This window comes from Megachile rotundata, chromosome 16, assembly GCF_050947335.1.
Source record: "Megachile rotundata isolate GNS110a chromosome 16, iyMegRotu1, whole genome shotgun sequence".
Classification (NCBI taxonomy): domain Eukaryota; kingdom Metazoa; phylum Arthropoda; class Insecta; order Hymenoptera; family Megachilidae; genus Megachile; species Megachile rotundata.
Window position 1 is genome coordinate 13,081,333 of NC_134998.1, and position 18,123 is coordinate 13,099,455.

General features: G+C 36.3%; 5 protein-coding genes across 8 annotated transcripts in view; 3 read left to right on the forward strand and 2 right to left on the reverse strand.

Annotated features, from left to right (window-relative positions):
* The window catches only part of chic (profilin chickadee), a 7,224-nt gene extending 2,883 nt beyond the window's left edge, over window positions 1-4,341 (reverse strand). Inside the window, exons 1-2 of the mRNA XM_003701085.3 lie at window positions 4,111-4,341; window positions 671-940 (exon numbers count right to left, since the gene is read on the reverse strand). Of these exons, the coding sequence (XP_003701133.1) occupies window positions 671-940; window positions 4,111-4,221 (381 nt within the window). The 5' untranslated portion in view covers window positions 4,222-4,341. The remainder of the gene's footprint in view (window positions 1-670; window positions 941-4,110) is intronic.
* A 479-nt stretch (window positions 4,342-4,820) lies between these two features.
* LOC100882283 (lethal (2) 34Fd) lies at window positions 4,821-8,129 on the forward strand. Of its 2 annotated transcripts, XM_076541238.1 has the most exons (12): window positions 4,821-5,039; window positions 5,134-5,179; window positions 5,252-5,466; window positions 5,552-5,688; window positions 5,777-5,989; window positions 6,069-6,297; window positions 6,380-6,799; window positions 6,900-7,179; window positions 7,258-7,495; window positions 7,579-7,675; window positions 7,779-7,875; window positions 7,991-8,129. In XM_076541238.1, exons 1-12 carry the CDS (start codon window positions 4,974-4,976, stop codon window positions 8,032-8,034), a joined length of 2,082 nt encoding a protein of 693 aa, XP_076397353.1. In that variant the 5' UTR covers window positions 4,821-4,973; the 3' UTR covers window positions 8,035-8,129. The 2 variants fall into 2 exon arrangements, with proteins under 2 accessions (XP_076397353.1, XP_012135821.2); XM_012280431.2 differs by lacking the exon at window positions 7,991-8,129 and having other exon boundaries at window positions 4,822-5,039; window positions 7,779-7,953.
* Window positions 8,087-10,819, forward strand: LOC105661900 (Gustatory receptor-like Holozoa). Of its 3 annotated transcripts, none has more exons than XM_012280430.2 (7): window positions 8,087-8,226; window positions 8,619-8,735; window positions 8,817-9,058; window positions 9,116-9,493; window positions 9,665-9,845; window positions 9,956-10,171; window positions 10,305-10,819. In XM_012280430.2, the coding sequence occupies exons 1-7, from the start codon at window positions 8,170-8,172 to the stop codon at window positions 10,542-10,544; spliced, it is 1,431 nt and encodes a 476-aa protein (XP_012135820.2). In that variant the 5' UTR covers window positions 8,087-8,169; the 3' UTR covers window positions 10,545-10,819. The 3 variants fall into 3 exon arrangements, with proteins under 3 accessions (XP_012135820.2, XP_076397357.1, XP_012135819.2); XM_076541242.1 differs by lacking the exon at window positions 8,087-8,226 and adding an exon at window positions 8,236-8,384; XM_012280429.2 differs by lacking the exon at window positions 8,087-8,226 and adding an exon at window positions 8,391-8,529.
* Window positions 10,820-13,407: 2,588 nt separating this feature from the next.
* Window positions 13,408-14,595, forward strand: LOC105661901 (sperm-associated antigen 7 homolog). The gene is made up of 5 exons (XM_012280434.2): window positions 13,408-13,670; window positions 13,749-13,816; window positions 13,894-13,982; window positions 14,050-14,387; window positions 14,451-14,595. Exons 1-5 carry the CDS (start codon window positions 13,592-13,594, stop codon window positions 14,576-14,578), a joined length of 702 nt encoding a protein of 233 aa, XP_012135824.1. The 5' UTR covers window positions 13,408-13,591; the 3' UTR covers window positions 14,579-14,595.
* Window positions 14,596-14,777: 182 nt separating this feature from the next.
* Exo84 (exocyst complex component Exo84) lies at window positions 14,778-17,857 on the reverse strand. The gene is made up of 8 exons (XM_003701086.3): window positions 17,564-17,857; window positions 17,135-17,496; window positions 16,757-17,059; window positions 16,541-16,685; window positions 15,947-16,456; window positions 15,708-15,838; window positions 15,186-15,602; window positions 14,778-15,080 (listed from the first exon to the last, which is right to left on the reverse strand). The coding sequence occupies exons 1-8, from the start codon at window positions 17,616-17,618 to the stop codon at window positions 14,874-14,876; spliced, it is 2,130 nt and encodes a 709-aa protein (XP_003701134.2). The 5' UTR covers window positions 17,619-17,857; the 3' UTR covers window positions 14,778-14,873.
* Between the last annotated feature and the right edge of the window lie 266 nt (window positions 17,858-18,123).

Consider the following 18,123-nt stretch of genomic DNA (forward strand, 5'->3'; position numbering starts at 1 on the left):
GTTCGTTAGCTTCGTTCCGAGGAATTCGTGGCTGTCGAATCCTTCTCGAAGAAAAGTTCGTGGTGTCCGCGCGACGACGTCGGCGACGGTTCGGCTCGTGCAACTATAACGCGATTAGTCACCGTAGTTGATACATCGAGCCAAAGCGGTCGCCGCGACTTAAATTATGCGAAAATGACTCACGCTCTCGCGCGTCCTTTTGAAACGTCCGCAGATTTCATGGCTCGTCGGTGATTCGCGAACGATTCGTTTGGTCGCGTTACCGCGCGCGTAATGCCCGCAACTTCCCGAGGGTGCCATCACGGTCGCGCGAACGCGTACATACAAAGAAACGCGCGTTACGCACGGATCGATACCAGCCGATATACAAGTTCGTCGAATCGAGACGCGTTTTCGTTCGTCGCTCCAAACCGCGTTTCCTCGAAACGGAATCGATATCCGTTTCCTCGACTCGTCGACACCGGCGACTCGACGTTGTTCGCGGCTCGATTCGAGTCGATCGTGGCTAATCTCGATCCGTAACGTTACGTGTCCGTTCGACGGAACGAAAAGAGACGACTAGCGAAGGGAACCGGCCTGAGAGAAAAGCGTCGCATCGTTTTCGAATCCCCCGGTGTCGTACACGTGCTGGTAATCCCAGCTGCGTGCGCGCGTACATGCGTATACCAACCTAATAGCCGCAGGCCAGGAGGTAGTCCCCGAGTTTTTCAACGACTGACGCGGCTTGCTGTGGCTGTATGGGGTCTTCGTACAGGGAGACAACTACGGATTGCGTCGTCTTCATGCAATGAACGCCGACCTTGCCGAGTTTTGCCCTTATCACTCGATCCGTTCCCGACAAGTAAATGTACCTGTTGCCGGCCAAGGTGACACCCGACGAGGTCAGAATATCCTGATCGTCGAATCCCTGGACCAATTTTGCCAACTCCTCTTTGCTCACCTACGCGCACAAAAACATCATATGTTCGCGTTTCGATGCAAGATCGACCGACGAGTAATCGACGGAAAGATAACGTTTCGCGCTAAAGCGATTTGCCCTCGATCGTCGCGATTAAAAATCCACTGTCGCGCATTTTTCTATCTCTTTCCCACCTACGCTTCTGTCGCTGTTGAATGATTTTTTTCAGCAAGATGCGACGCGATAATAGTCACGATCACGATTATCGCGCTCAGCTGACCATGCTCGTTTACGCTAGATAAAAACATTCACAAAATATGTATGTCGCTTCTGATAACGTACATCGAGCCATTCAATGACAAGAACGCTTTCCGAAAGGAAATAGACTTCTACTTCTTACGATATGCACATCTAGTCTATTTATCGAGCAGACCAAATGCGCAGCGATAAATCGGATCGAATCTTATTTGTCGGTATCATTGAAGCACACTCATTTCCTTTCCGAGATAGGTTTCCATGTTCCGTAAACAAGCATCGAGTTAAGAGAGAAAAATTCGAGTCACAGAACATCTTCGTCTACGGTCGATTCAAATTCAACGCGCGTTCAACCCCGTTTCGCGACTTCTTACATTCGTCGTGCATCGAATTGCTCTTAAATTATTTCGTAATTTTAGTTGAAAACGTACTTTATTATGCTTTCGAATAAAAAGGCTCGATCAAATTCAGCGAAGAAACTGATAATCTTACTTGCCTCGCGAAACAATCTCGTAACATGTAGGTAACATATTTTATCGACCAGAAGGTCAAAACTGCTATCGCCGAAGGATCGAGTTGTTCGCTCGAAAACGACTTCTTTTCTTCGAACGTATTATCGCGATAAATTCGAACGAATAGTTAAGGACAAAGGTTTGGTCGTAAAAACGGGAGAAATTCAACGAACAAGATACTAGCGAAATTAAAATATGTAGAATACGAGGAAAGAAACCGATTCGGCGAAACGTAAGATGAAAATTTTGTTTGTCCGCTCGATCGGGCTCCGAGGTACCCGCTTTGCGATTCGAGTCACGATACTGTGGGGAGGTTGCTGTCCGGCCAGCATCGCCATTTTGGCATTCGTAACCGGAAAGTGTGTGCGCGTGTGTGTGCGCGCGCGCGCACAACCGCGAGGCCACGGTGCAGCTGGCGACCTTTATCTCGACGACGGACGACGACGTTTCACCATCCGCATAAAATCTTTCTTCCCATCCAAGGAACAACTCTACGTTTCACCTTATGCTCGAATCCGTTTTTCTTACCGTGGTCTTATTACGAAATATCGTGTTTCTCTACGTTATTCCAAATATCTCTTGCACCGAATTCACCGGCGTCCTTCCTCTCGAAAAATTTTTCAAGTCGTTTCGTTCGTCGAAATTATTTACGAATAAACTCACGGTACGATCGTTGAAAATAAAGTTACGTATCGCATGAACCGATAAATAACGACGAATACGTGTTCTGACAGTTCTGAGACGCTGTAAATTTATACGCGGTATATTTGCTCGTCTAATTAGCTATACGCGTACACGCGATCGATTCCAGATTTCGTACCGAATAAAATTCGCGTAGGCGGCCAAAAAAAGAGCTTTACCCCTCTATGTTGTCTTCGTTCATGTCCCCACCCATTCTGACTTTCTCGGTATTCCTAGTTCCCTTTCGCTAACAAGCCGATCTTGAGTCCTTACGATTTACCGACGCGATTCGCGAAAGCTTTTCAAACGCGACACGGATGGCGCGTCGATCGAGTTTAACTTTTCTGGAATTATCCGTTTAATAATTTTAAACGTTCAACGATTTTGTCATCTCTCGAATATTTGGCAGTAATGAAATATCGACGCGCAACCTTGAACGCTCGAATACCTTCGATTTATAAACAGCGATATATCCGAAAACTGAAAATTCGTTTCGATAACTGTTCGATACGGACAAGCGTCGATACTCGACAACGTTTTTCTTTCGTTCCTCCCACGATATTTCCTTCGAACGTCTAAAAATTATAATTCGTACGAATAAAGTACTTGGCTATCGCGCATATTTCGATGCTACGTACACGCGACTCTGTCTCTCTCTCTCTTTCTTTCTCTCTCTCTGTTTCTCGATAACGGAGGATCCTTTTCAAAGAAATGAGTCATGCTTCGTCACGAACAAACTTGATCGTTTTCACTCTGTTCGATGCAACTACTCGTATACCGTGTAAATGGCCGTCGAGTTTAGAAACGCACCGGCTTTGCCGGAAAACAGAAGCCTCCATTAGGAGTAGGAGCCACCATTTCCATGGGCGGCAGCGACAATGTGCCCGGCAGGCAGCCATGTTCGACTTAATCGAAAACCATTCAACTTCGACCAGACCAACTTTCTTTTCGCAAAAATCACCACACCCTGCTACCTTGTTAAACCACCATTTTTAATCGTATCGATTCGATATCCAGGAAAATTCGATGAAAAAATAAACCCGTTTGCTCTTCTTACTCGTGGATTTTTTCGTACGAGTCGGCAATTTACGCGACGAATCTATGATGGCCGGTCTCGCGGACATATTTGGGCGGTGGACAACGTTTATCGGGAAACTTCTTCGTGAAAAAGATACTCACTGTACGACCATTAATGGAGTAAACTTCTATTCGACCATTCGACCCTTCAAATATCGTTCTACGTGCCGGCTTAGGTACCGCGAGAACGTTCATGCCGGGTCGACACGCGGAACTTGCAACGATTCTATCGGTTCGATGCGCATAAGCGTTTATGTTTTTTCCTTTGATAAAGGAACATTTAATAATAGCTCGTCGATATCATTTTTTCGCGATGAAAATAAGCTTAATTATCCTGAGCAACGCGATTCGTCTGAATTTTCACGCTAGTACGTTTCAACCCCGGTATCCAACGTGCATAAAACTCTATCTTTTCAAATTTAATGTATTTGTACATACGCGTATAGATATAGATATAATATTCACGAGTGTGTGTACATGTACTTGTGATAAAGAAATGAAAGAAGAGTATTTGATATCTGATCGGTCGCGGTAAGGAACGAAAAAGAAGAGAACGAAAAATGCGATAGGCTATGTTACATGGAACGTTTAAACTGTTTAATGCATATTTAGCGTGCACTTTCCCTCTTGTCGGCCAGCTAATAATAAGCTACCGAGGCGTTAGTAGAACGAGATACGATTACTCACTTCGAAGCCCTCAGACTTTGCCCAGACATTGCCATCGTGTCCACCGATCGCAGCTTTGGTAACACACCTAGACGCGAGCAGCTGCTTGTCAACGTAATCCTGCCAGCTCATTTTTTAACACAAGCGGCTCGACAAACTCTTCACTACAGCACTAAAGACACAACCCGTCACCGACTGGCTCCTCTCACGACTACCTATATGCGCTGAACGCCGGTCACACTTCTCTTTCACCCCTCCTTATCCTTTCGCGGTTACCACCATCCCCTCTTCGCCCCTTACAGCCCACGAGCACGATGCTCGCCTTCTCCCCACCCTCTATAACTGACCGGTAATTGACTGCCAACCAGTTTTGCCAACTACCCACCCACCAATCGAGATATCGAACTCGAAATACTCTTCGCCTTTTTTTCCAACAATTTTCTTTCTTTTCCTCTCCAGCATACTTTTCAAATTGTTTATAATTCTTCGTTGTTCGAATAAACTCTCTGTTATTCTATAACTTTCTAACGATTTTCATTATTTATAAATCAATTATGTACGCATTCGCTCGAAAACGATGTTCCTTTACTCCTCGACTAAACATTCTTGAAAGAATCGAGCACACAATGTTTTATCTAATCGATTCATACACAATTTGTGTAATCGAAATGTTGAAACTCTTGACATTTAGGAACTTTCTAGTAATTTTTTCGAAAATTGTGGCGATCCTGCTTCTCGAAACTAATGAACTGATCATTTTCACACGTGCTGTATGTTTTATCCTTTGTTCGCTGATACGTGATATATACATATGAATACTTATGAACAATGTGATCGTTGTATTCGAATGATTTTAACATTTTATTTTATTATTTCGTTTTACGATGCAAGTCTCCTGTCCAAACGATGTGAAAATCTATAATTTAAGTGCAGGAAAATCCCTGCCAGAGGTATCGAACTTGTTTATTATTACTGTTGTTATTATTTATTTTAACATCGTATACATTTCACTAATCATTAATTTGTAATTTTTCATTTCATTAGTGGTTATCTGAACGTAAAAGACGAGCTTTACTAAAAAAGAATGTCGGTAAGTAAATCTGCTGATTTAATATATTATCGGTATGTACCTATTGCTGAACAATTTTTAATGTTTTAACAGACATACGACGTAGAATCGAACTTATCCAGGATTTTGATATGCCTGCCGTTAGCACATGTATTAAAGTTACAAAAGATGAACGGTATATCATAGCAACAGGAATATATAAGCCACGAATGAAGTGTTACGATGTAAAAAATTTATCTTTGAAGTTTGAACGATGTTTCGATTCTGAAGTGGTCACTTTTGACATATTATCTGATGATTATAGTAAAGTAAATAGACATATATAGATATTTAGACTATGTATGTTCACTTTTATAGTTTAGATTAATGTTTAATGGATGAACTATTTTTCAGTTGGTTTTCTTACAATGTGATAGAAATATTGAATTCCATGTTGCGCATGGAAGATATTATAGATTCAGAATACCTCGTTTTGGTAGGGACATCAAGTACCACTATCCATCTTGCGATCTGTTCGTTGTAGGAGACAGGTTTGATGCATTATATTTTTATTCCTAACACTTAGTCTAAATAGCAAATAGCAGAAACATACTTTCATTAGTCTCCATTGTGTTGCAGTAATGAGATTTATAGGATAAATCTTGAAAGGGGACAGTTTTTGCAGTCTTTTTTCACAGAAGCATCCTCATTAAATAAATGTGAAATAAATCCCATACATCAACTGCTTGCTGTTGGAACAGAAGATGGGAAAATTGAAGCATGGGACCCTAGAACTAAAAGTAAAGTTGGTACTCTAGACTGTGCCTTACATTGTGTTGAGCAAGGCAATAAGTAAGATCATATTCTATGATGTATCATACTAATCAAAATTTCATTCTTCTAACAATAATGTGCTTACTTTAATACATAGATTGGAAGCTATTCCTGCGGTTACTAGTTTAAAGTTTCAAGGAGGTTTAACATTTGGAGTAGGTACGTCGACCGGACAAATACTGTTGTACGATATTCGTTCGAATAAACCATTTTTGACAAAGGATCACATGTACGGATTACCGATTAAGAACATTGAATTTCATCAAAAAATGGATATGGTCTATTCTATGGACTCTTCTATTGTGAAAATATGGGACAGAAATAATGTATGTAAAATGAAGCGCGAATTCGTCGTAAAAAGACAGAACAGTAAAGACAGTAAATAGTTATGAACGCGATATTTTACAGGGTAAATTGTACACGTCGATAGAAGCCCAAAGCGATTTTAATGACATGTGCGTTATACCAAACACTGGAATGCTTTTAATCGCTAATGAAAATACGAAAATGCAAACGTATTACATTCCTTCTCTTGGTCCAGCACCCAGTTGGTGTAGTTTCTTAGACAATTTAACAGAGGAAATGGAAGAATTAAATTATGAAATTATTTATGATGACTATAAATTTGTTACTGAGAAAGAATTGGATGAGTTAGGTCTTTTACATTTGAAAGGCACTAATCTTCTTCGTGCTTATATGCACGGGTACTTTATGGATATTCGGTTATATCGAAAAGCGAGAGACGTAATGAAACCGTTCGAATTCCAAGAATACAAGAAAAAGAGAATTCAACAGAAAATAGAAGAAACTCGCGGTAGTCGAATACAGGTATCGTTTAATTGCTTGATATAATTTTTCTTTCCACGTTGATTCTGTAAGGTACATCACGTAATACTTTTTTAAATATACCGATTTGTATTTATCGTAGATCGAGAGGATGCCAAGTGTAAATAAAGAACTTGCATTGAAATTAATGGACGACGAGACAAACACGAAAAAGAAGAAAACAAATTCTTCCGCCCTTCTAAAAGATGAGCGTTTCAAACAACTTTTCACTAATCCCGATTTTCAAGTGGATACGAACTCGGAGGAGTATTCGTTGTTAAATCCCGTCGTTTCTCAATTACATAAAAGTAAAACAGCAAAGTTGAAAACCAAAGCAATGGAACAAACAATGGAAGTGGATCATACAAATGACGAGAACCAAGGTTTCTATGTAACGATATTATTCTATATAATATGTTATTTTTAAGCAGTTAATTATAGTAGTGAACTTGCACTTGTAGATAATAGTTCGGATGAAAGTTTCATTCACGATGATAGTAGTTCGGAGGATGAAAAAGTATGGGTTAAAGAAGTAAAGAAACAATATCGGTTAATGAAAAAAAACGAGCGGCAAAAACAAGAGGACGATGAAGACGTAGAAAGCGCTGATGAGCAGGCGGAAAATGGGCCTCGGCTTTATGAAATTAAAGATAACGTAGAATTCAAAGATGCAAAGCCTATAGCAAAGAGACAAAATAAGTGTGTACATTATTCACGTATTTAACAAAACAGGTTATTGACGTTAAATTATATTTAAACAAATTTATTTTCGCATTGTTTAGGGCTAGCTTAGGAGAAAGATTAAGACATCAAGAAGCTCACAGTGTCGCAGTTTCTGGTTCCCGTGGCAATAGAGAAATGACGTTTGTCATCGAAAAGGTTCGTTTTCTTCTCAGATACTGTTCTGTAATATATATCAGTTTTTTCCACGTAACAGTTCGCGTATTTATACATATTTAAAAATACGTGTATTTATTTACAGAAGAAACAAACAAGACGTGCAAAATTTCGAATACAAAGACACGATAAAGGATACAAACATTTATTGCGACCAGCAGGAAATTTATTCAAAAAGAAACGTTAATATTTATTGTTGTATTTACCTCTTTCTTTTTTGTTTTTCTTTTTTTTAATTAAATCAGTCCTTTGTAAAGTAATTAATGTGTTCTTATATTCTTATTATTGCCGTATTAGAATACTCTCGTTCGTTCCCCTTTTCCCCACCGTTTCATGGCTGATTACCTATACCACAAGTAAAATAATTTGTTTCGACGCGATGCAAATGGATATCTTGACAGAGGTGAAGTGTCATCTCAAAAGATTGATATAATGAAATTCATACATAGGGTGAATCACTCGAGGTACAGATACAAATGTTTTCTTTTCAAGTTCAAAAGCATTGTACTCGCTGGTTGAAAAAAATGACAGTGGTAAGTTCTTGTATGTAGTATTTCGCTCAATTGTTTGTTTTTATTAATTAAATGCTGTTTATCGCGTAATCTGTGATGACATAATATCACCAATGTGGTAGTAGTGAGTTTTGATCGTGGGCGCTTTTTTGTTGTTACACGCGTATTTGAGATTCAAGGTGATCTTTTGAACATATCGAACAATGTTTATTTTGAACATAAACGGTTATGTCTAAATCGCTCTCAAAGTCTGTACATTGGAATTTAATGTCTTCTTTATCGCTCCCGTCCATAATGAAACATAAGATTCGTATTAATGATAATGTGAATATGTTAAAATGTTTTTGCGCGATGTAGATAAAAGAGTATATTAGGATTGGACTTTTGAATAATTTCTTAAATATTTTTACTAGGCAAGTTCGAATAACGAATCAAAAAATGGAAAAGATCCTCCTCAGCAAAATCATGAAGAAACTATGCAGGCATCCACTCCGTCTGGACTATCAGAATTACAGTTGCAAAGTACAGAAGTAAGACATTGCTAATTTTAAACTCTTTCATGTTTAAGACAATAAAGTTCTTGAGTATGTACTATTTTTTTATGATCATAGGTCGGTGAAATCACAGAAATGCCAGATTTTGAAATGTTAAGCACATCTGCAGTGCTTCACTATTGTAAGCATAAAATATTAAAGCCATACTTGAGGCTGTTAGGCGTAATGGGTTTGAAACCAATGAGCAGCGATGATTCTGAACATTGTTTTTGTTATTGTATTCTTATGAATCTTCATACATTACAAGTTATAATATTTATGTGCATCGGATATATTTTACAATATATGGCATGTTTCAGGTAAGTTCTACATGTAGTGTATCATATAATTCTTGTTATCGGTGATTATCGTTTCAGAAGAGACAGAGGGTTTTGCTATAAAACATTACCTTTAGAGCTTCAACTAGTACCGAACATCAGTACAGAACTTTCACAGGAAATTACTTGTTACGGAAATATTATATTCAGTTATCTAGTTCCCAGTGTTTTACATTTAATAGCATATTTATATACAGTATATTTATTCCGGATTAAAGAGAATGAACAATTACAAAATTTAATGGAGAGAGCGTTCCTACTGTCCTCCAATCCTGTGAATCGTGGAAATCAAAGAAAACTGGTACAAATACTGTGGCTTTTCATAGCACTTAGTGTAGTATGGATAATCATGGCATTAATCACGGTAAATGTTCTGATGGCACAAGGAAGTATTGTATTTCAATGGCTGGAACACAGGTAATTTCCTAAGCACATCTTCACATTATTTTGGTTTCACTAATCCAATAATTGACACTGGTCATTTTTATCATTACATTTATGTTACATAATTTTCTATCATAAAGTATTCTGTTTTTATTGCGAACGTTCTGTTATATTACGCTTCTTCCGAATTTATTTTTTGCACAGTCCGTATCAAGTAAAAATAACATTGAAGGTATTTTTAATTGTATGCACATTATGGCACGATATGGTTCAAGGAACGATTATCACCAGTTACTGTTTACAAGGGCAACTTTTAATGGCACATCTGTACTTTCTTCGTGGAAAATTGCTCCATCATACTTTATCTCCTATCGATTGGATGCGGGTTTGTAAATAGATTTCTGTTTGATTCCTTTCTTTACTTTGGATAAAAACATAAAAACATGAAAGAGAAAGGAAACAAAAGTCACTCGTGCTTGTACATGAACATTTTAGGAAATTTGCGAATTTAAGAAACTATTGAAATATTTCAATGATGAATTGGGGCCAGCTGTATGCATCTATACAGTTGTGAATGTATCATGGGCTGCAGCAGGCACAGTCTGGTTGCTTCGATATGACAATAGTGACGCACACAACAATCCTGTTACATGGATTGGAATAATAAATGTCGTTTTATGGAGTTTAATATCAATAGCTCCTTTTATTCAGGTATGTTGTCAGAAATGTTAGGAAAGACTGATAGATACCTTCAAAACTTATGAACGTACAATCTGCAGTTTTCATTTAAATGAAGAATAATAGTCTTTCTAGTAATAAGTCTTTGTCGTTCTTTGTTTAATAGGCAGCTCGTTTAAGTACCGCTTGTTCCATGATACAAAGTATTGGACATGAGGTACGAATCCGACCATTTGTATATCAAAGTACTCCGGGTGAGGATCTCGATACTATACTTTTATACACATCATCGCTAAAAATGTGTGCTAGATTGTTTAGAGTACCAATCACAGGTAGATACCTTTGTCTTTTCTTGACAGTAGGTAGCATTTTAATTCTCACATTAGGACAATGTCACTTTTTCTAATTAGTTGTACCGTGTTGGTAACATCTAATTATACGAAATACCTCTTTTACTGTATATTCTACATTTTACGTATATACATTGTTCTAACAGTAATGAGTAAGTAATATAATCCGCATTTTTTGCTTTTTGTACATTTCGAAATTAGTTTAAATCAAGTATTGTAAGATAAATAAATTAAAACTTATATTATCAAGAAACGACAACAGTAATAAACTTGAATATTTATACATATCATGTATTTTTCATGTTGCTAATAAAATTTGTGTCAGACGTTATATCTAATGTATCATTTTAATATTTGCTATCCAACTCTGAAGCACTCAGAGAATATAGTTTATTATAAAGTAATTTAATAAAGTGAAAGCATTTTGAAGGCCCCATCTTTAACATGCAATTGAAAATTTATATTTTCGTGCGCCTTGAAAGAAAAAGGTACAAGTAGCGTTATCTGGCGTTGAAGTGCCAAACACAAAGATGGCGGAATACATCGTACACATGAGCTAATACGAAATAATTAATAACACATTTTCTAAACACAATTTATGCACTTTTATTATAAAAGTATGTTTAGTGATCCCTCAGCTATCTTCTCGTATCATATTTGTTCAGATTTTCAATGAAATTAATTAGTTATTAACTAATAACATAAAGCCAGCCACGGTGACAAGCGGTACATGAGGTCATTTTGAATAATTAATTACACGTTTTATGGATATATTTTGTGCACTTTTATGATTGAAGAATGCTCAGCAATGCATTATTTACATGGTTCGATCATAAAAGTTCATAAATAATGTTCGGATAACGAGTAATTAATAATTTTGTGTCAGCATTCCGATACGTACATGAGCCACCTATGTCAATTCTACGGCGAATGCAAAGTGCAATATTTCGGCACTTTGACGACGTAGTATGGTTCCTGAGGCATTTAGAAACAAATTTCTATTAGGGTTTGATGCGTTTTGATGCCTAATAAAGCCAGAAAATCAATTTTTGTCGAATTTGGTTCAAAACGGTACAGGTGGCGCCATCTAGCGGCGAGCGGCGGAACTACGAAAAACTAAAATCTCGATTTTCTCGAAAACTAAGGACTTTTCCGAAATTCTGAGATATACAAAATGTTCCTTATCGCGTACGGAATCGAACGAATATAATTATAGCCCGCTAGGACAATTATTAAGGAAAATAGAAAAATAGCCCATTTCATGGACTAAAAAATTGGCGTCCATCTAGCGGCGAAAGTTGGAACTACAAAAATAGAAAATCTCGATTTTCTCGAAAACTAGAGACTTTTCCGAAATTCTGAGATATACAAATTGTTCCTTGTCGCCTACGGAGTCGAACGAATGTAATTATAGCCTGCTAGGACAATTATTAAGGAAAATAGAAAAACAGCCCATTTCATGGACTAAAAAATTGGCGTCCATCTAGCGGCGAAAGTTGGAACTACAAAAATAAAAATTGATTTTCTGAGTTTAATAAGCAACAAAATAAATAACGTATTTAACAAACATTGCTTTGAAATGTCTAAAGAAGTACACTAGGCCGTCAGAGTTGCGAAATATTACCTTTTATGTTTTTTCTTAAGGCGTGTGCGGGCATACAGTTTTTCAGTCTAGTTCGCTGTCTCGCCGCTAGATGGCGCCATCAGTTTTGTCCATAAAATGACATTTTTTTTATTTTCTTTACTAAAACTTTCAGGAAACTTTTATTGCTTTATTTTGCTTCTAATGCGACCACGTAACACTTTCTGAGTCTCGGAAGTACTCAACGTTCGCTAATTTTCGAGAAAATCGCATTTTTATTATTTTGTAGTTCCAACTTTCGCCGCTAGATGGACGCCAATTTTTTAGTCCATGAAATGGGCTATTTTTCTATTTTCCTTAATAATTGTCCTAGCAGGCTATAATTACATTCGTTCGATTCCGTAGGCGACAAGGAACAATTTGTATATCTCAGAATTTCGGAAAAGTCCCTAGTTTTTGAGAAAATCGAGATTTTCTGTTTTTGTAGTTCCAACTTTCGCCGCTAGATGGACGCCAATTTTTTAGTCCATGAAATGGGCTATTTTTCTATTTTCCTTAATAATTGTCCTAGCGGGCTATAATTATATTCGTTCGATTCCGTACGCGATAAGGAACATTTTGTATATCTCAGAATTTCGGAAAAGTCCCTAGTTTTTGAGAAAATCGAGATTTTCTGTTTTTGTAGTTCCAACTTTCGCCGCTAGATGGACGCCAATTTTTTAGTCCATGAAATGGGCTATTTTTCTATTTTCCTTAATAATTGTCCGAGCGGGCTATAATTACATTCGTTCGATTCCGTAGGCGATAAGGAACATTTTGTATATCTCAGAATTTCGGAAAAGTCCTTAGTTTTCGAGAAAATCGAGATTTTAGTTTTTCGTAGTTCCGCCGCTCGCCGCTAGATGGCGCCACCTGTACCGTTTTGAACCAAATTCGACAAAAATTGATTTTCTGGCTTTATTAGGCATCAAAACGCATCAAACCCTAATAGAAATTTGTTTCTAAATGCCTCAGGAACCATACTACGTCGTCAAAGTGCCGAAATATTCATTTTTTTATTTTCCTTATATGCGTGTGCTGACCCTCATTTTTTAGGTTTAGTTTACCCGTTTTGCCGCTAAATGTTTGTCAATTTTTTAGTTTTAAACTGCACTATTTGTAACGGTTTGCTAAATTAATAACTAACTAACTAACTCAATTATAATTTATGGAAAATGTCCCCCAATTTATGAATGCTACTGCGAGTAATAGGGACCTGTTTTTCTTGTATATCATTTTCCCCAGAGAAGCCTGATTTGCACTTGTGGGTACTCATTTCATATATGAGCACACACAACTGTATTGCATGACTATAATGCGTTTGCGCTTTTATATATATTTACAAGCATTTATAAGTATAGCACCTGTCACTGTCATGAGTCTGTTCAGTAAAGTCTAGTAAATTTGTGAGCGTTGCGAATTAGTTAAAAAAATATTAGAAAGATTTCATTAACAGCTATTAAAATATTATCAAACAAAATTATGGATTTACTAGGATCTATCTTAAACTCAATGGATAAGCCTCCTACAGTCAGTGACAAGCAAAAGACACTTTTAAAAAGTTAGTTTAAAGTTAACCTATATAATAAACGTTTCGATTAATTATATTAATATTTATAAAATAACTTTTGCAATGTAGAACAGAAAGAGGAGTATCAGAAGTTTCAAAGAGCAGAAGCTGAGAAATTAAAAGTTTTTCGAGAAAAGGTTTGATATTTATACCTATTGTTTCCTTTTGGTAAAAACTGTCTTTATATGGCCATTATTATTTTTCATTGCTTTAGGTAGAAGAAAAGATTAACAAATTTCTTCGGGATGATAATGCAAAGGAATATAAATTTCCTCCAATGGATCAAATCCATAGAAGTATAATGTACATAAAACAAAATATTGTTTATATTATGAACACCATAATAGTTTTGTATTTTTTCATACCATAGACATGATGTTGCTGAAGTGGCAAATGTATGGGCATATTCCTTTGGAGAAGAAGGCATAGATCGTCATATTATAATTTTTAAAAGAGAATATGCTCCATCAGAAGACCAACTGAATGTGTTACGTAGAGGAGAAGAATGGAATGAAGAGGTAGCAAAGAAATTAGTAGAAGAAAGGGAAAGACAAGCTAGAGAAGAAATAGAAAATACTAAGAGTAAAAAGCGAAAAGACAATTTTATACCAAACAGTTACTATAAGGATAAATATGAACATTTAATTGGAAAGGAAGCAGCTTTGGAAGCAGCTAGGAAAACAGAAGCTAATAGCAGTTATGGATGTGGTAAGTAGATTCTTTTTGCTAATACATACTTGTTATTAATTGCAACTACACAATTTTTTTCAGTACCTAGTGAAAATAAAAAGGACCAACGAAGTATAGAGCAAACTTTAGCAGATATACGTGCTAAGAAGAGAAAACTAGAGGCAAATACCAAAGAATCAGAGTGTACAAATAAGAGTATAAAACAGTGAAATGCTGTGAAATTTAATCCTCATTTTAATAGTCGTTTTCCTTTTGAACTGTAAATATTTCCTATTAGGTTTGCTAAAATTTAAAATAACATTGAGTTACTCATAATTGTTTGATAGTTAGTGGTAACTTTTACTTGTTCAATGTTAGTATTATTTTGTGTACCTGCAATTAAAGCAAGAAAGAATTTTGTTTTCATAGTCAAATTCAGTACATGTATTTACTAAAAAGATCGAAATAACTTATATATATATATATACAATATAATACATCTATCTCGTATGCATATTAATCTAGTTAAATATATTCTGTGGTCGAATATTTAGGTATCGAAGTTCTCGGAGCAGACTTCGGTTTTGTCGGAGACGAAGAATCAAACACGATTTGTTCCTTTAGAGCTAACAATTTTTTAAACGTTTGATTTGTTGCTGATTTATATAGCTCGAGTCCTCGCATAATTACAATGTCCCGAATATACGATGCATTATCATGTACCAGTTGTCTCTAAACCGATAAGAAGAAAATATTTTTAATTACAATAAACGCAATGATGACGATAATAATAATAATAGTAGAATTTGATGAATTAAGTAGAGAGAAAATTGTTACCTCCTGTTTCAATTTCGGATTGGTAAGAGATCCACATATATGTTGTACTTGAACTCGCATTACCGATATTAAAACTCCATCTATCGTAGCCATTAATTCTGGCGTAGCCACACTGAGACAGTCTTCTAGCAGACTTACATAAAGTTTTGAGAAAGCTAAAGTATTATTAGTCAATTGTATCCAACAGTTGTTCGTCACATAAAATGATGGAACAGTTATTCCAAGATCATCTAATTCCGACAATAACTTTTGGAGATTTTTGTTCGTTTCCAAACTTTTCGGTCGCCAAGTATCTTCAGCTATATGCACCTTTACGATATCTACGTATTTCTCGCCTGCGTCCTGTATAGCCTTAGCTAATGGTGATCTGAGTTGGCCATCCAATTGATAACGAAAATCCATTCCAAGTTGCGTTAACTAAAAATCAGTGTATCGAACGATACCATTTTAAAATTCCCAATCAGATGATAATGCATTAAAATGATTAGGCGAATAAAATAAGACATTAATATAGAGACCAACCTGATCACAATGACTTCGAACAGAAACTATACATTCTACTAGTGTACTTAAGGACACTTGTGGAGTAAAAATTTGTTTAGTTAAATGTGTTGTTAAGTGTTTTACTTCTTGACTGCACCAGACAACCAGACCTAAATTTGACCAGAAGAAACAGGAATCAGGGTAGGTGGGAGAAGAAGAAATAAATAAATTATTCCCTATATTAAATGATATTCATCTGTAGTGTTTCTAATCTTTACCGGACGTGCAATTTGTAGATTGTGGAAAAATTTTGAGAAATTCTTTAGCAATTTCCACGATATTACTAAAAGCGATTGCGCTAAGCTGCTTCACATAAGGCGAGACGGCTCCTTCTCTTTTAACTCGTTTTAAACGCGCTTTCAACACGGCGCTGCATAGCCGTAAATATAGATGACATGCTTGAGCACTTCTATTCAATTGTATTAAAAGTTTCACCACGCGACGAGCGCTTCTTAAACCACCGCCTTGAAGCGACTTTGCTTCTACGCTCGATTCAAGTTCTTTTGTCAAAACATCTACCAATGATTTGCCTCTGTCATTTACTTTTGATTGAATCTCAAGCAAAAGCGGATTTACTTGCGAATCTTTTAAATAGGCTTTTGCCTTCTCTAAAAGGCTGTAAGCTTCCTCGAAATGTCGTTGTGCTATGCAAGAATCCAAGTCTTCTGCTACTTCCAACATCCATTCTGGTGGGGGCTCGTGATATTCTGCATCTTCCTCGTCTATACCTACAAAATAAGAACTGAAAAATTTAATTTGATTTAAATTAACTTAATTTGATTCAATCTATTAATTATAACTGACAAACATACCCAAAGTATTGGAATCCAGGGACATCGATCGCGATGGTACTGTTTTCTCGTCTTTTGGACGTTTCTCATAATCTATTGTACCAGTTGAATTATCCTCAATTAATTTCATTTTCTTTGCTTGCTCACACTTATCTAACCAATCTTTCTATAAAATAAACTACGTTACAAACCTCATCTTCGTGAATTTAATAAATATTGTTTATATAATGTACTAACTTTGCTTGTTGCGGTCGCGCATTGAAATATTCTAGTATCAGAAAATGCTAGAAGTTTAAATGCTAATTTCACTGTTCCAAGATCTCTGATGTTAACAATTGCTAAACTTTCAAGATTATAAACAGCTTGCATTTTATATTTGGGTGGTCCCCTCCTGCTACCATTTGCCAACCAAGAAGCAATCATTAGAATGTCATTAAATAAGTATGCATGAACTCTCTTCAGTGGTGTTCCTTCCAATGCATCTAATTCCAATAAAGAACCTTCATGTAAGCATACACGGCCTGGTGTTTCTGCTAAACTCTATTGAATCAAGCCAAAAATTACTCATTGTGTTATATATTTAATTAAATAAATACAAAAATTTCAGTAACCTACAATAGCACCTTCCACATTTTCAAGTAATTGCATCAGCTTTTGTTTTTGTTCTTCTTCTTTACTTGTAAAATCATTAAGATTCTCTAACTGAGATTCAGATGATTCTTCAAAAATGACACCTGTAGTTCTGGTAGAACCCAATGTAGTTAACAGTGAACGTTGTTCACTCAGTAACTGAGATAACTGGTACATTTCACTTTCCAAATGTGAGATTTCTTTGGCAGTTTCGATAAATTGCATATAATTTTGATAAACATTACGCTTTAATTGGGCCGATGTATTATTTGCAAGTTCCTGTATTTTAGCTCTTTGTTGTCTTAATTCATCTGCTCCAACACACTGTGCGCTAAGTTCTTTTACAACTGCAACAAATTAAATATCACACTTTATTTATAGTTACTGTAACATTAATTAAAAGTTACTACTTACACTTTTCAGGATTAAAGTCTTCTGTAGTAAAGACTTTTGCTAAATTATCAGCCATTGTAGAAAAATACTTATTACTTTTTAAATAAATATTTTGTATATGTCACGCGAATTAATAGATCAATTACAAATAAGTTTTATGTCACGTTCAATTTCATTTCATTTTTTCTCGAATACTTCATAAGTACATTTGACGTAATTAGCTATCGTACGCATAAATATTTAAGATACACCCACTGACATTCACCTCGAACTCCATGCGAAGAGTAACCGCGTTGACGTTTTAGGAATCTTTACGACATCATTGTCAGTTTACGATATCAATAGGATAGGCCATAGACTCTATTTGGAGCATATTTACCATCCTCGATACTGCTGTATCGATTGACATATCATAGGTACACCAAAAAATACATCACCTGACAAATAGATGGCGATTCTAATCAGTTATCGTATTAGAATAGTTTAGGTATAAAATAGATAAATCACGATTAGCAAATAATAGTGGAACCGTATCAGTTATATTGCTATCATAGAATACAATTTTCACTATAAAAACGCAC

Coding starts and splice junctions, on each gene's coding strand:
- LOC100882283 (XM_076541238.1), top strand. CDS start 4,974: ATGCAAGTCTCCTGTCCAAACGATGTGAAAATCTATAATTTAAGTGCA. Junction 5,040..5,133: donor CAGGAAAATCCCTGCCAGAG/GTATCGAACTTG, acceptor TCATTTCATTAG/TGGTTATCTGAACGTAAAAG. Junction 7,496..7,578: donor ATAGCAAAGAGACAAAATAA/GTGTGTACATTA, acceptor CGCATTGTTTAG/GGCTAGCTTAGGAGAAAGAT.
- LOC105661900 (XM_012280429.2), top strand. CDS start 8,434: ATGTCTAAATCGCTCTCAAAGTCTGTACATTGGAATTTAATGTCTTCT. Junction 8,736..8,816: donor TACAGTTGCAAAGTACAGAA/GTAAGACATTGC, acceptor TTATGATCATAG/GTCGGTGAAATCACAGAAAT. Junction 9,494..9,664: donor TTTCAATGGCTGGAACACAG/GTAATTTCCTAA, acceptor TTTTTTGCACAG/TCCGTATCAAGTAAAAATAA.
- LOC105661901 (XM_012280434.2), top strand. CDS start 13,592: ATGGATTTACTAGGATCTATCTTAAACTCAATGGATAAGCCTCCTACA. Junction 13,817..13,893: donor TAAAAGTTTTTCGAGAAAAG/GTTTGATATTTA, acceptor TCATTGCTTTAG/GTAGAAGAAAAGATTAACAA. Junction 14,388..14,450: donor TAATAGCAGTTATGGATGTG/GTAAGTAGATTC, acceptor AATTTTTTTCAG/TACCTAGTGAAAATAAAAAG.
- Exo84 (XM_003701086.3), bottom strand. CDS start 17,618: ATGGCTGATAATTTAGCAAAAGTCTTTACTACAGAAGACTTTAATCCT. Junction 15,839..15,946: donor ATCTACAAATTGCACGTCCG/GTAAAGATTAGA, acceptor GGTCAAATTTAG/GTCTGGTTGTCTGGTGCAGT. Junction 15,603..15,707: donor TTCGAAGTCATTGTGATCAG/GTTGGTCTCTAT, acceptor ACTGATTTTTAG/TTAACGCAACTTGGAATGGA.